At 43.2% G+C, this 13,937-nt stretch overlaps 1 protein-coding gene across 1 annotated transcript in view; it reads left to right on the top strand.

Annotated features, from left to right (window-relative positions):
• Nucleotides 1-13,937, top strand: part of LOC144767817 (sulfotransferase 6B1-like) — a 156,261-nt gene that overhangs the window by 74,720 nt on the left and 67,604 nt on the right. Inside the window, exon 4 of the mRNA XM_078651194.1 lies at nucleotides 11,401-11,527. Coding sequence (XP_078507320.1) covers nucleotides 11,401-11,527 — 127 coding nt within the window. The remainder of the gene's footprint in view (nucleotides 1-11,400; nucleotides 11,528-13,937) is intronic.

Here is a 13,937-nt window from a genome sequence, read left to right as displayed (position 1 = left end):
GTTACAACAATTATCAATACACTGAGTGAATGGTGTAAGTTATCAATACACTGAGTGAATGTTACAAGTTATCAAGGCACTGAGTGAATGTTACAACAGTGATCAATACACTGAGTGAATGTTACAACAGTTATGAATACACTGATTGAATGTTACAACAGTTATCAATACACTGAATGAATTTTACAACAGTTATCAATACACTGAGTGATTGTTACAAGTTATCAATGGCGAGACCGCAGCACTCATCCTCCTAGACCTCTCTACCACCTTGGACACTGTCTGCCACCGCACACTACGTGCACGCATCCACGCGGCAGGGATCAGAAACAAGGCTACGGATTGGACCACCTTCTTCCTCTCCGGCAGAACCCCGAGCGTCCGCCTCCCCCATTCTATTCCAAAGCCTCCGAGATTATCTGCGGTGTACCCCAGGGATCCTCCCTCAGACTAACGCAGTTCAACATTTACATGGCCCCGCTTGCACACGTAGCCCGATAGCATAACCTCACATAATCTCCTACACCAACGTCACTCAGCTGATCCGCTCCCTCAACAAGGACCCCATCACCGCCAAAGCTAACCTCCACAAAGGAATGAAGACCGTTGCCGACTGGATGAAGACCAGCCGTCTGAAACTGAACTCGGACAAGACGGAGGTCCTCATCCTCTGCTACACCCTCTCAGCCTGGGATGACTCCTGGTGGCCGACGGCACTAGGTGCAGCCCCGACACCCACCGACCATGCACGCAACCTAGGGATCATCCTCGGCTCAACACTCTCAATGACCAAGCAAGTCAATGCTGTCTCCTCCTCCTTCTTCAACACCCTCTGCATGCTCCACAAGATCTACAGATGGATCCTGACAGATACAAGAAAGACACTCAACGAGGCCCTTGTCAGCAGCAGACGCAACTATGGAAAGGCCCTCTATGCGGGAGCCCCGAATAAGTTCATGAAATGACTACAACGCATCCAAAACGTCTCGGCACGACTGATCCACAATGTACCATACCAAGGCCACATCACCCCCACCTGAGGAATCTGCACTGGCTCCCCGTCAACAAGAGGATATCCTTCAAGCTCCTCACCCGCGCACACAAGGCACTCCACAAGACCGGCCCAGCCTACCTCAACAGATGGCTCTCCTTCTACAAACCCCACCGCAAGCTACGCTACGCCGACCTCTCACTCGCCACCGTCCAGTGCATCCGAAGAACAACCACCGATGGGAGATCCTTCTCCCACCACGCCGCCAAGACATGGAACACCCTCCCACTGAGCCTACGACAGATCCAAGACCTGCTGACCTTCAGGAGGGTACTCACGACCTGGCTGTTCGATCAGTAGCCCCCCCCCCCTGGCCCCTTGAGACCCTCGCGGGTATGTAGTGCGCTTTAGAAATGATTGATTGATTGTTCAATACACTGAGTGAATGTTACAACAGTTATCAATACACTAAGTGAATGTTACAACAGTTATCAATAAACTGAGTGAATGTTACAAGTTATCAATCCAGTGAATGAATGTTACCACAGTTATCAATACACTAAGTGAATGTTACAACAGTTATCAATACACTGAGTGAATGTTACAGGAAATTATCAATACACTGAGTGAATGTTACATGTTATCAATACACTGAATGAATATTACAACAGTTATCAATACACTGAGTGAATGTTACAAGTTATCAATACACTGAGTGAATGTAACAACAGTTATCAATACACTGAGTGAATGTTACAAGTTATCAATACACTGAGTGAATGTTACAACAATTATCAATACATTGAGTGAATGTTACAAGATATCAATACACTGAGCGAATGTTTCAACAGTTATCAATACACTGAGTGAATGTTACAAGGTATCAATACACTGAGTGAATGCTCCAACAATTAGCAATACCTTGAGTGAATGTTACATGTTATCACTACACTGAGTGAATGTTACAACAGTTATCAATACACTGAGTGAATGTACATTGCAGTATTGGGCACTCCACTGATGACAAAGGTGAACATATAGATTTATATACTGATAACAGGGTGTTTTTCACTGAGGAATTCTGAGTGAAATCAAATAGACAACAAGAACAAAGGTCGAGTCGCCTGTGATGTCACAACCACGAGGTGAAAGACATCCTCATTAGTCACATTTTAGTCTTATATATATTGTTATGTTGTATATGGTGCATACAGCCGTCCGCTCCTGCTGCCAACAGATACCCAGGCACAGAGGAGTAATTAGGAGACATATTTAACCTGTAAAAATAATGGGCCTGATTCACAAAAGTAATCTGAGACAAAACTCTATCTTTACGACTTTCGGTATTCACAAAAGGTATTTAGTAGTAGTAAAGTTAGGATTCCTAACTTTACGACTTCTAAATGCCTTTTGTGAATACCGAAAGTCATAAAGTTAGGATTTTTCTCAGTTTAGGAATAGTAAAGTAAGGAATCCTAACTTTACTACTACTAAATGCCTTTTGTGAATAGCGAAAGTCGTAAAGTTAGGATTCTTCTCAGTTTAGGAGTATTAAAGTTAGGTATCACAGAACCAACACAACTACTAACATGGAACCCTGCAAATATGACAACTTAGTCTATTCCAGGCTCCCCAAATCTGTAGGAATGGCTTGGAAGGCGGGTAATAGCCATTTAAGATATATTGAATTAATAACCAACTTTTGTAGTGCTCGTCCTCTATATAAGACAAAGAGCGTCACCATGTGGTGGACCGTCATAAGTGCCAGTGTTGAGAATTAAGTGCCAATGTCGAGCAACGGAAACTACTGGCGCAAATTAAGCACTGTCGTAAGGCTTATAGAAAGTTTACAGGATTTGATGGTTGGGAGGCTGGTGGTGGGCATTCTGAGAGAAGTTGTACACAGCGGCTCATTACATTGTCGGGCACAAAGCCCCTTGCGACAGACAGAAACTCCTTGACCGTGTAAAAAACGCTTCTGACCGACTCGTCGGTTTACAATCCGCCTGACCGATTACGATGTTGGCGGTTGGACTGTAACCCGCACAATCTTTCTGAATCGGTTCTGACCGTCTCTCTGAGAATTTGTGTTGGTTGGAACTGCACTGTACAGCTCTACGGACAGCGTTTCTGACAGAGCGATTACAGTGCCGATTTCCAACAGCCATTCCGAGTCGGCCTATCCGACACAAAAAGGCTGTCGGAAACTGACTTTGAGGGCCCCTGGCAGGCCCTCCATTATCCTGCAGCCTCTTGTTTGGGACTGAGGGGGTACCTAAGGGATCCCCCTGTAAAGCCCTGCACTGTGTGGCAGGCACAATGGGGTCCCTGCAACAGGGTGCAGGGTTTTCCGCACACAACCCATTTCCCCGTAGGAGCCTGTGTTGTCTGGCCGAACACGGGTTCCCATCAAAGTTAATGGGACTCCGCGTAATCTGTTGGGCGGAACTGGCAACCGCGAGTTGGCCGGTCCCTATTCCGAGACGAGACGGTGTCCGCCCAACATCGGAATGAGCCCTAAAAACAGCAATAAAGCTCTTCACCTCCTATCGGGATTCCTATCGTTACTACATAATAACTGGCAAGAAATACAGGATCCAGCAATGCCTTTGACTTGCAGGCCCAAAGACATTGTATCTTATTGTTAAGAGCCTGGTGCTCCACCTCTCTTTCTCTCTTCGCACTCTGCTGCTCCTTCAGCTCGGCTTGGCCCGGCACCCAGGCAAGACCCTCATGGTACCCCTGTCCTGCCTGGTGAACTACGTGTGTCTCCTGTGAAACCCTGGCCAGTGAATTTGCTTTGCCTCCTCCTCGCATTCGCCCGACGCTGAAGCCGTAATTTACTGCTCTTGGATTCCCTGCCCAGATTCACCTTCATTGCTGACTCAGCCATTTGCCATGCATTCCACGGAATTCATGCTGGAATGACAGTATCTTTGCTGTGCTTAAGCTTACAAATGGCTTATTTTCATTTTAATGGCAGTCAAATTCATTCAAGGAAACAGTAGAAAAGTATATACATGAAATGCAATGCATTCAGCCTACACTAGGATGTGATACACTGGATTGGTTTAAATGTTACTACATACAGTACCATTTAAAAAAAAGATAACTCAATGTTTGCATTGACTGCGACTCTAATTATACTGCTGTGCTCCCAACCTACAATGATCAATATGTTTGGAGTGATGAACCCCATTGCAATGCCTGCTAATTGTCTGGATGTACCATGTGCATCAACACCTAGGGAAAGATGGGCACAATGGACGAAAAGTTTTGAGATGCACCTATTGGCGATTGATGGTTTGGAATATAGGGGGTCATTACGATCCATTCACTATCGTATTTGATTTGGGACCTGCTGCCTACGAGGCGGCCTACCCACAATCCGAATTATGATGCGACCTCCACCGTGGCAGTCGTATTACCTATATTTTGTATTGTGGTGGGGATGCGGTCAGCGGCCCCGTGGCAATACAAAAAAATAGGATGCAGAAATGTACCTGCACTATGCGGCAGGCACCATGACTCTCTGAACAGGCTTCCTCCCCCCCGTTCAGCTGTGTTTGGGGGGGATTGGCTATAGGACTTGGCTAGGCTTGTGCTTAGCATAATTTCAGTAACCAAAAATCACATTTAATGCCAAACTGAAAGCAATACGAGTAAGAAAAGTAATAGCAATGAAGTGTGAGCATGGAGAGACCCAGGTGCTGTCTCCGTCAGAGTGCTTGGATAGTCCGAAGAGAGATGAAGTTTAGGCACTCTGCTGAGAGTCTGGGCTTCAAGTGTGGAGTTACCAGTTCTTTGCTGACTCTCTGTGCAATCTTGGTCCTCTCGCTGCTTTATTTCATGTTTGTTTAGTCAAGCAATAGGAGCATCTGCACTTCTCCCACCTAGCTGCCAAGTCCTGGAACAGGCTTCCCTGCCACCTCCGAACATTACTCTCGATGATGGGCTTGAGGGAGAGACTCCAGACCTGGCTCTCAGGTGAAGTCCAGCAGCCAGTGCCTGGATACCCTCACGGGTGATAAGCCGTGCTTTACAAGTACTGATTGATTGATTGATTAAGGGATGTCTCTGTTGTAGTAAGCCCCAAGCGTCATACTTTCTTGAGGCAGAGCTAAATCTGCTGTCAGAGGCCAGGACTTTAGATTATTATTATTATTATTTTATAGACTTGTAGAGCGTAACTTAACCCTTAGGCATCAAGGCGCTGGAGGGTGGTAAAAGAAAGCTTAAAACTCACAGAGGAGAAGTTACAGATATGCTTTCTGAAATAGCCAGGTCTTAAGGGCCTTGCGGAACAGGGTATGGGAAGAGATCCCCTTAAGCTCACTAGGGAGCATATTCCAGAGTCTGGGTGCGAGAAAACGAAAGGCCCTCCCCCCCCCCATCTAGCTTTAGATATACGGGGAACAGCCAGCAGATTTTTACTGGAAGAGCGAAGTGTTCTCCCGGGGGTGTAATAGGCCACAAGAGCATGAATGGCTTCAGGCCCAAAGTCATTAAGGGCACGATGAGTAAGGCAAAGAGCCTTAAAATTAATCCTCGCCTGCACGGGAAGCCAATGCAGGTTCATTCTGATAGCCGTGCCAGAGGAACGTTTAGGAGCCCCCACAACAAACCGGGCAGCCGCATTTTGTACCGTCTGAAGGCGCTGGACCAGACCATTGCTAATGCCCAAATTCAGCGCATTGCAATATTCTAGCCTGGATGCAATAAGCGCAACTGCAACTTGTTTGCGTGCATGGGGGGGATTGTGCCGAGGGTCCTTGTACCCTGACTGTGGATACGCCCATCCCTGCAGGCTTCTCTAGTACCTTCAGTAGAGAGATTGTCAATGTTTCTTACAGTAATTTGGCCTGTTTTGCCCCCATAGGCCACCATACTCTGGAATTATCTGAGTTTACACTCTATGGGGAACCGGGGGAGCAGTTGTGTTATGGAATTTCCAGTGAACTGTTGGGGGACTGAGCTGCGAGGTGCACTGGGGTTGCTTTGTACTATTGGTCACAGACTTCACCCTCTCTATCCTTTGTTCGACGATTGTGACATCAGTTGCTGAGCCATCCCTCTCCTGCAGAACACACTGATTCAGTCGGGCTTTGCCATCTGTTTGAATCTTCCTGTCTCTTCCAGGTATTGGAGCTTACCAATGCAGTTATATTTCTTGTTTTATTCCTTTTTTTGGCGATGGTGATTTATTCATATTAAAATGCCTGCATTTATAGTGACTTTCACATGTGCTTACGCAATGTATTTACTGTGCGTGAGTCGCGATTGGATTGACCATAGCTAATGTAGGCCTCATTTTACGATGGCGAATGTTCTGTTTGCCATCTTGTTTCATTCTATGTTTATTTATGTCTTTATTTCATGGGACGCTGTTCCCTTATGAATGTGTTCTTTTTGCACATATTCTAAATGCGATAAAGAGAACCTGCAGAGAACTGCTTGGATAAAATATATCTAATTATCTTGCAGATAACCGAAAATCCGAATGCCTTTTAGAGTAGGCTTATAGTGTAGTATCTTAAACTAATTAGTCGTTTGTGTGGGAATCATGTGCATGTGTATCAAGTGTTAGAATTATGTGATTTAATGCTAAGTAGGTGATAGTTCAGATGCCTTTTCTGGTACCTTTCAGAGGATTTCTAGCAGAACCTAATTATCCTGTCCTCTGTCCAGAGCTTCCCTGACCTGTCCCTGGCTTGGGCTTGGTTGTGGGAGAACTCATTTTTCTTGAATTTATTTTGAGACAACTTTATAATAGTTCCCTTTGCTTCGATGATTTTGAATTTCTTTAAACTACATATTAACTAATACAGCCATCAATGATCAATTTACACCCGATTTGAAAATTTGGATGTGAGACTTTGCTAATCCTTTAATAAACCTTCATGGTTTAATAACCTAACACTCTCTGTCTTCCTTGTGGATCCGGATGTGTTTCACGTTATTGAACTGTATTGATTCTGATGCCTAGCCTCATGCAAAACTAAAGTTGCATCGAAGAGTGATTCGTGAACAAAAATTTGCACCAGAATTTACATGAAGGAAAGTGCTTTATCATTGGCCACCTAAAAACCCATGGAATGTTGGTTGCATTTCAAAACACCAACATCTGCAGTGATGCAGCCAGAAATCAGGAATGCTGCAGGACAAACCTTGTCCCTCAAATGGCATCCATGTCACAAGGCCATGTAGTGTCAGCAACTTGAAGTGGAATACATCTTATGTTCCAAGACCTGTATATTGTATTTTCAAACCACAGCACTTTCGTGTCAGCTCCACAACCCCTGTCACTCTCTTGTGTGGTTATTTAGCCTTATAAAGAAAACAAGAGTTTCATCTCTACTAAGAGAGCCAGATATTTCAGTCTGATTGTGACAAACACATCACTAAACTGCGTGCCATCTTGAAATATAATTTAGGTTATTAAATCGCAAAGCTGTTGTACCAAATTAATAGCGATTCCCATGCTTATGTTACATGTTCACCAGCGTCAACGTTTCAGACTAATCATCCTTAATTCAAGGTATTTTACCTGGACTGTTATACATTCCTCTGCAATCTGTGTGGTTGCAATTGCTTATCTGGTTTTTCTCTTTCCTTGATTCTCAGGCATTTAATTTGAAATTTAGGTTTGCAAGTTTAATCTTGATTCTCACATCTACTCCCTATTCATTCTGAAATGCAATCAGTAATTCCACTGCCTCCATTTTTGGAAATTCCTGGAGATTGACCAATTACACAGTAGACAGTAGTATGGCGCTGCTTTTAACACCTATTTTATAAACAATAATACCTCTGACACCATAAATTGCATTCTTTTTTGTTGCCACAATAGTCCCTTTTATTGACTCTGGGCTTTAAACGTATGATTTTTTCATTATTTCACTATTTTGTACATTGAGGATATTCTTCATTTCAAAGATATATTCACCTCTCCTAGATTCGTATCTATACACAAAATATATATACACAAAACATTAATTTGTACAATCTGGGGGGTTGCGTAACTAGTTTTAAAAACGTATGGCCTGAATACAAGGTCAGTCGGAAACTAAACCTCCCGACTCCTTGTCGGAATCAGTTCCAACTGACCTGTGGTTGGAGATTCCGACGGACCAATTATGATACTTCCAAACTCCATTTGGAAAGTCTCCCATTGACTTCAATGGGAGCCTGTGTCTCGACAGACAACACAGGCTTCCATTGAAAAAAGGGGCGGTTGCGGAAAGCCTTATACCCCGTGGCGGGCACCCCCTGGTGCCTGTCATACTGTGCATGGTACTACAGGAGGTTCCCTTGGGTACCCCTACGGTCCCTAACCGGAGGCCTCAGGATGAAGGGGGGCTGCTAGGTGCCCACAAAGTCAGTTTCCAACAGTCTTTTCATGTCGGATGGTCCAAGTCGGTAAGGCTGTCCGAATCCGACATCGTGATACGTCGGTCAGAAACACGGTCCATGGAGCTGTATGGTTCGGCTTCGGCCAACTCGGAGTTTCTGAATGTCTGACTGAACCAATTCGGAATGACCGAATGGTTACCTTTACATTTTAAACATATGTTCCGACACAGTTTAGGAAAATCCAATTGCAGTTTGGAGCCTTTCAGACCGACATCGTAATCAGGCCCTTATTTAGGAGCAATGTGTACTTCAAGATTGAGATACAAATGAAAGAAATTCCTTCTTTTAAATTCATTGGGATTTGAGGAAAGGATGATTTTCAAACACATACCAAACATTGAACTAGCCGAATGTGAACTTTAAAATAATTACCAAGAGGTAGTTAAGAAGCTAGAACGACGCTTTAACATCCAACACAGTACTACAGTTCAGAGACAAGGATAAAAGGCTTCACTGACCAACTTGTTTGTGACCAATTGGACAAAGGAATACAGCAAAATTTGCTCTCTCAAATTAGTCCATCTTTGGAAGTAATAACAAAAATGATTAAAAATATAGAAACCTCTCAAGGTTGAGAAAGAGAACTGAACAATTCTAGGTTTGAAGTCAATTTGTGCAGTTAAGCAAGAAAGGTGCAGGTTTCCAAGAGTATTTGTCTCAAGTGAAAAATGTCCATTAAAAAAGATTTCAAACAAAGAAATGTATGTAATGATCAAAGTCATGAGACAGGAGGAAAGTTGTATCTTGCTAAAAATGTAACAAGCGGCTATGCAATAGGTTTCGTCATTTTGCCAAAGTATGCTATAGTGCCCATTGGAGTGGTCACAAAGTGGGTAATGGTGCACAAGAACGAGCGAATGATGATGACATTACATATTTAGAAAAAGGAATGCACGATATTGTTCTAGTGGGTTCAGATGGGAATGCACAAAACAACAAACCCATTGACTGTATTGAAGCATACGTAGATGTTTTGATGGGGGATAAGATCCTTCACCTATTGGAAGAATCAGGAACGAAGGTCACCATGATAATAAGGGAGCTTTTTGAAAACACATGGGTAAAAAGAAACGTATGTCTTTCTGATTGGACCCTGTATAATATGACAGAAAATTGGCCTTTTGGGAAATTTTAAAGACATACTTAAATTCAAGAGTTTGAGGAATACATGGAAAGATGTTTGTGGCCACTAATAGGTTGAACATTTTAGGTTGGCTTCACCAAGGCATTTTTGATATAGTGCCCAAGAGCAAGTACTTGTCCTACGATTTGAAACTTTTTAATGGGTATTAATGGTAAGCTATCCTACAGTCTTTTCTGGAGAACTGGGAAGACTCAAAGATATTATACAGATGCCGGAGTCAAACTCGGGGCAATTCCTATCAAACACAAACTGTGAGGCATACCTTTCAGCATCAGAGAGAATCTTGTGAAAGAATTTAATTTTTTTTTGTCTTAGGGCAACATTGAACCAATATAATGTTACTTTTGTCTCTCACCTTTAGTTGTAGCTTGCAAGCACCACAGTGGTGAACTGAGAGAATGTGTCAACCTGCTTAGCTTGAACAAGAAAATGTGGGTAAAGGCATATCCCTTGCTAAAATAAGTGAACTCAGTGATGGGTGGCACTGTTGTTTACAAAGACAGATGTCACAGCTTAGCAACAAGATGGTTTGAACCCAGAATCAAGCTATTTGACTGCACTTATTTTACCTATCTGGTTTTTCCAGTAATTTGGATACATTTTGCTGTTATGTATGATGCAGAAATTCTATTTCGAGGACTGACCACAAGCCACTGATATAGACATGGAATGGTGGGAAGGCAAGACATTTTATCCCTAGGATTGCCAGATTAGACTCTAGGCTTTTGCAAATTTAAATTTTAAGTTGTTCACATACCTGGTTGTTCACATGCCTGGGGGGGAAATGGCAGGTCATGCTACTATTTAGGATGATGGTGAAGCGCTTTAGAATGATGAATTGAAAGATTATCTTTTAGCTGCCTTGGACTTTGAAGGGATCTGTAATGTACAGAGCAGGAGTGGAATGATTGCTTTTTGTCAAAAGCGGTTGGCCTAAAGAGAAAAGTTTGCATGCAAGTCTTCAAGCCTCTGTAAAGTTTGCAGAGGAGCTTTCTGTTAAGAACGGACTTTAATGCAGGATGAAAGGATGATCCATTCGGAGAGTTCAAGGCTTAAGATTATCTAGTGCACTCACAAGGTGTACCTGGGGTGTACCATCACCAAGCCCACGACCTCTGCTGTGTGAGGCCGATTCTGTGCAGGTTGTGCAACTAGAGATGTATCTCTGCTGTTTAGATGCTGAGACATGTAAGAACTTAATAACCTGATGCTGTTTAAATCCTCAGTCAGTAAAATCTATGTATGCTGAGGGATAGCATTGCTTTGTGAAGCCAACATCTATAAATTCTGTGTAACCTGAGGGACACCCCTGCTATGGTGCGGTGAGCTTGTAAGTGCAGTGTCCACTGGGAACACCTGTGCTGTTTAAAGCCACAATTTGTGATTCCCATGGGATAGGTCGGCTGTTTGAAGCTGAGTATAGATGGGAGTGCCAATGAATTTCCCAGCCTGACTTGAGCCAAAGGACTGTCTCTGGTTCAGGTCTGGATTCAGCTGGTACACATTATGGCCAACCACCGTCGCTGACTTTCCCATATCTCCCCTCTCTAATGCAGTGTAGAAAACAAAGAACATTCAACATCCTGCGAAGGGTTTTTCGGTCAAACGCTATGGAGCCCATGGATTCAGTACAAGCAAGTTTTTGTGTACACCTATTCCACTGATTCAGCAGTTTAATGAAGACAAGTAAAGGTTTACCTACAAGCTGGTCTAGTCCTGTTATGATTAGGTCTAGTACTGTGATCTTTTAATGTGCATTATTGAATTTGTGGATGCCTGACTTTTTAAAAATGTACAGAATTGAAAGCTCTTTATTGTGCTCTTGTTTACACTGTTCGATTCTTCCCAACAGACTCTGGTGGTGTTTCGCAATCCCAAAGATACGGCAGTGTCGCTGTTCCACTTCTGTAATACTATGTCTGTCCTTCCCAGCTACAGCTCCTGGGATGAGTGTTTCAAGCACTTCATGACCGGAAAAGGTAATTTCCTTTTTCTCTGGAATGGCCGAAGAGTGTTTAAAAACCTTGTTGATAAGCACTGGGCTGCACATCCACTTTATTGGGCTGTTGACTGATAGCTAAGATCTGAGCTTGAGCAACCGCACACTTACCTCTGAGAAGCCGGTGACTGTTCGTCGTCGCTACTCTGAGAGTCAAGACAGAGAGGGTTATCCTTGGCCCAGTTTTCAGAGGTATCAGAGGTGAGTGCCCTCAACCCCACTGTTAAAGTCAAGTAGCCCCTGCCTCCCCCGTGGCTCCCTGAATGGTGTCTGACAGACATGCATGCCTGTTGTCTGTTCTTACATCCAGAGGGTGCTCCACCTCTGGAGTCTTGCAGATGTATAGACGACCAGCAATGTTTCACCTGGTTCAGCCACATCATAATGCCATTATATGTGCTTTACTGGTGCACTTTTCAGAAACAGCTAGGAGCATCAACATGGAGCACCGTACCTTGTAATAGTCCAAAGGTGCGCATATCGTGGTGCGCGGCACTACATAGGAAGGTATCCTTCCCATTACTTCATGGAAAACATGAGGTAATATGAGCAACTTACAGTTGTATGTGGTTGTTCATCCAAGACAATGGGGACCACGCTCCTTGTTCTCATTCTTTATTTCTTAGTACTGTTCTATGACGCTATCCTCTGGCTGAACATGTTCACTGTCTTGATTCCTCCATTCTTTTTGCCAGCAGCAGGTGAGCCACACATTGACTGGAGGGATTGGTATAAGATGTTCTGTCCTATGTTGAGTTATTAGAAGGGGCACATACACCAGAGGAAACAAGCCCTACTTTCTGAATGAAGACTTACCTTTTTGCCTAATTTGGTGGATCTATGTGTTTTCTGGGTCACAGTAGTAAGTTATGGCAAAGGATCATTTCAGCTGGTGAAGAAGGTTAAGATGGAGGGAGCAGATGGTTGAGCTCTAAGGAACATTAACAGTGGAGAGAGGAAGTGTTTAGGATCACCCAGGAAAGGCGGCGTTGTCCTGAGTACCCTTATCGTCAAGTCTGGTCATAGGGGTTGGGTGGCAGGATGCTTTGAATGCCGCAGGTGGGTCTTCAAATCAGGGTGACCTACCTTTGCTCCACAGAGCTCTGCCTTCTTCTAGGGTATTGACTATGGTAGATTATGAACCTGTGTCAACATCTGGGTGTAGACTGCCTTACGCCCAGTTGCAGTTCTATTTTGTATTATTTTATTTTTATGATACCTGCAAAAAGAGCATCAAAAATCAATCAATCAATGGCTGCAAACTTTAGCACTTTGTAAGAGGGAAAATACAGCTTCCCTTTGATCATATATCTAGATACACAGATAACATCCGAAGTCCAACGTTAGTGTGGCATTAAATGAACAAGCGTCTTATATCACTCGATTGACTTAGAATCGATTCCCAAAGTCATTATAAATCCTCTTTACATAGTCATTCCATAATTAACTTTTCACAATTGCTATTACTTCTTTCTTTCCTTCCTTCTTTGGTTGTTTGTTTCTTTCTTTATTTCATTCTTTCCATTTCCTTGCCTTTTCTTTATTTCTTTTGTTCTACCTTTCTTGCTTTCCTTCTTTCTTTTCATCTTTCTTTCCTTCTTCCTTGCTTTCTTTCTTTCCTTCATTCCTTCTTTCTTTCATTTCATTTTCTTCCTTTCCTTCATTGTTCTTTCTTTCCTTCCTTTTTTCCTTCCTACTTCTTTCTCTTTTTCCTTCTATCCTCCCTCATTTCGCTTTCTTACATTCTTCATTCTTGCCTGCTTCTCTTTCCTTCTCGCTCTCTCTTTCTCTCTCTCTTTTTCGCTCTCTCTTTCTCTATTTCTCTCTTTGTTTCTCAAAGGCTCAAAGCTACCAGCCAATGGCAAAATGATTGGCTATTTTTTTATCTCTGTGTTAGCAAAGACTTTTTGATTTTACTATGTGTCTGTCATAATTACTTATAGGGGTTTTCAGCCACACTTCATCCATTTGTCTGTGATTGTGTCATTTACATTTTTCTCCAACGCACTCAAGCATGCATCAAGCGGAAATGCGTCAGCCCCCTTCAGCCATTGGCTGACTTCACTGCCAGTCACGACATGCTGCCTTTTCACAATGAAAACATCCACACACAAAGTAGTTCCCTTCAGTGCCAGGCAGTACTAGGGTAATGTGCTTTTTTGAGACCAGAAAACTTGTTTTCCATTAGTCAATATTTGTTTTTAGATTGATGAAGAACCAGCAGCTTCTCAAACAATTAGGCTTTTAAAAAGCCATAACCATACAAACCAAGAACTGCCAGAAGGCTGGCTGACAACTCCAGACCTATTGGCCTTGCCAATGCTTGTTTAATTTAGGTAAGTTTGCTTCTCTAATTTAGAACACCTTTAATACAGGCTGCCCATTTCCAT

This window comes from Lissotriton helveticus, chromosome 7, assembly GCF_964261635.1.
Source record: "Lissotriton helveticus chromosome 7, aLisHel1.1, whole genome shotgun sequence".
NCBI lineage: Eukaryota > Metazoa > Chordata > Amphibia > Caudata > Salamandridae > Lissotriton > Lissotriton helveticus.
Note: the sequence above shows the minus strand (reverse complement) of the source record. Positions and strands in the feature narration are given on the sequence as shown.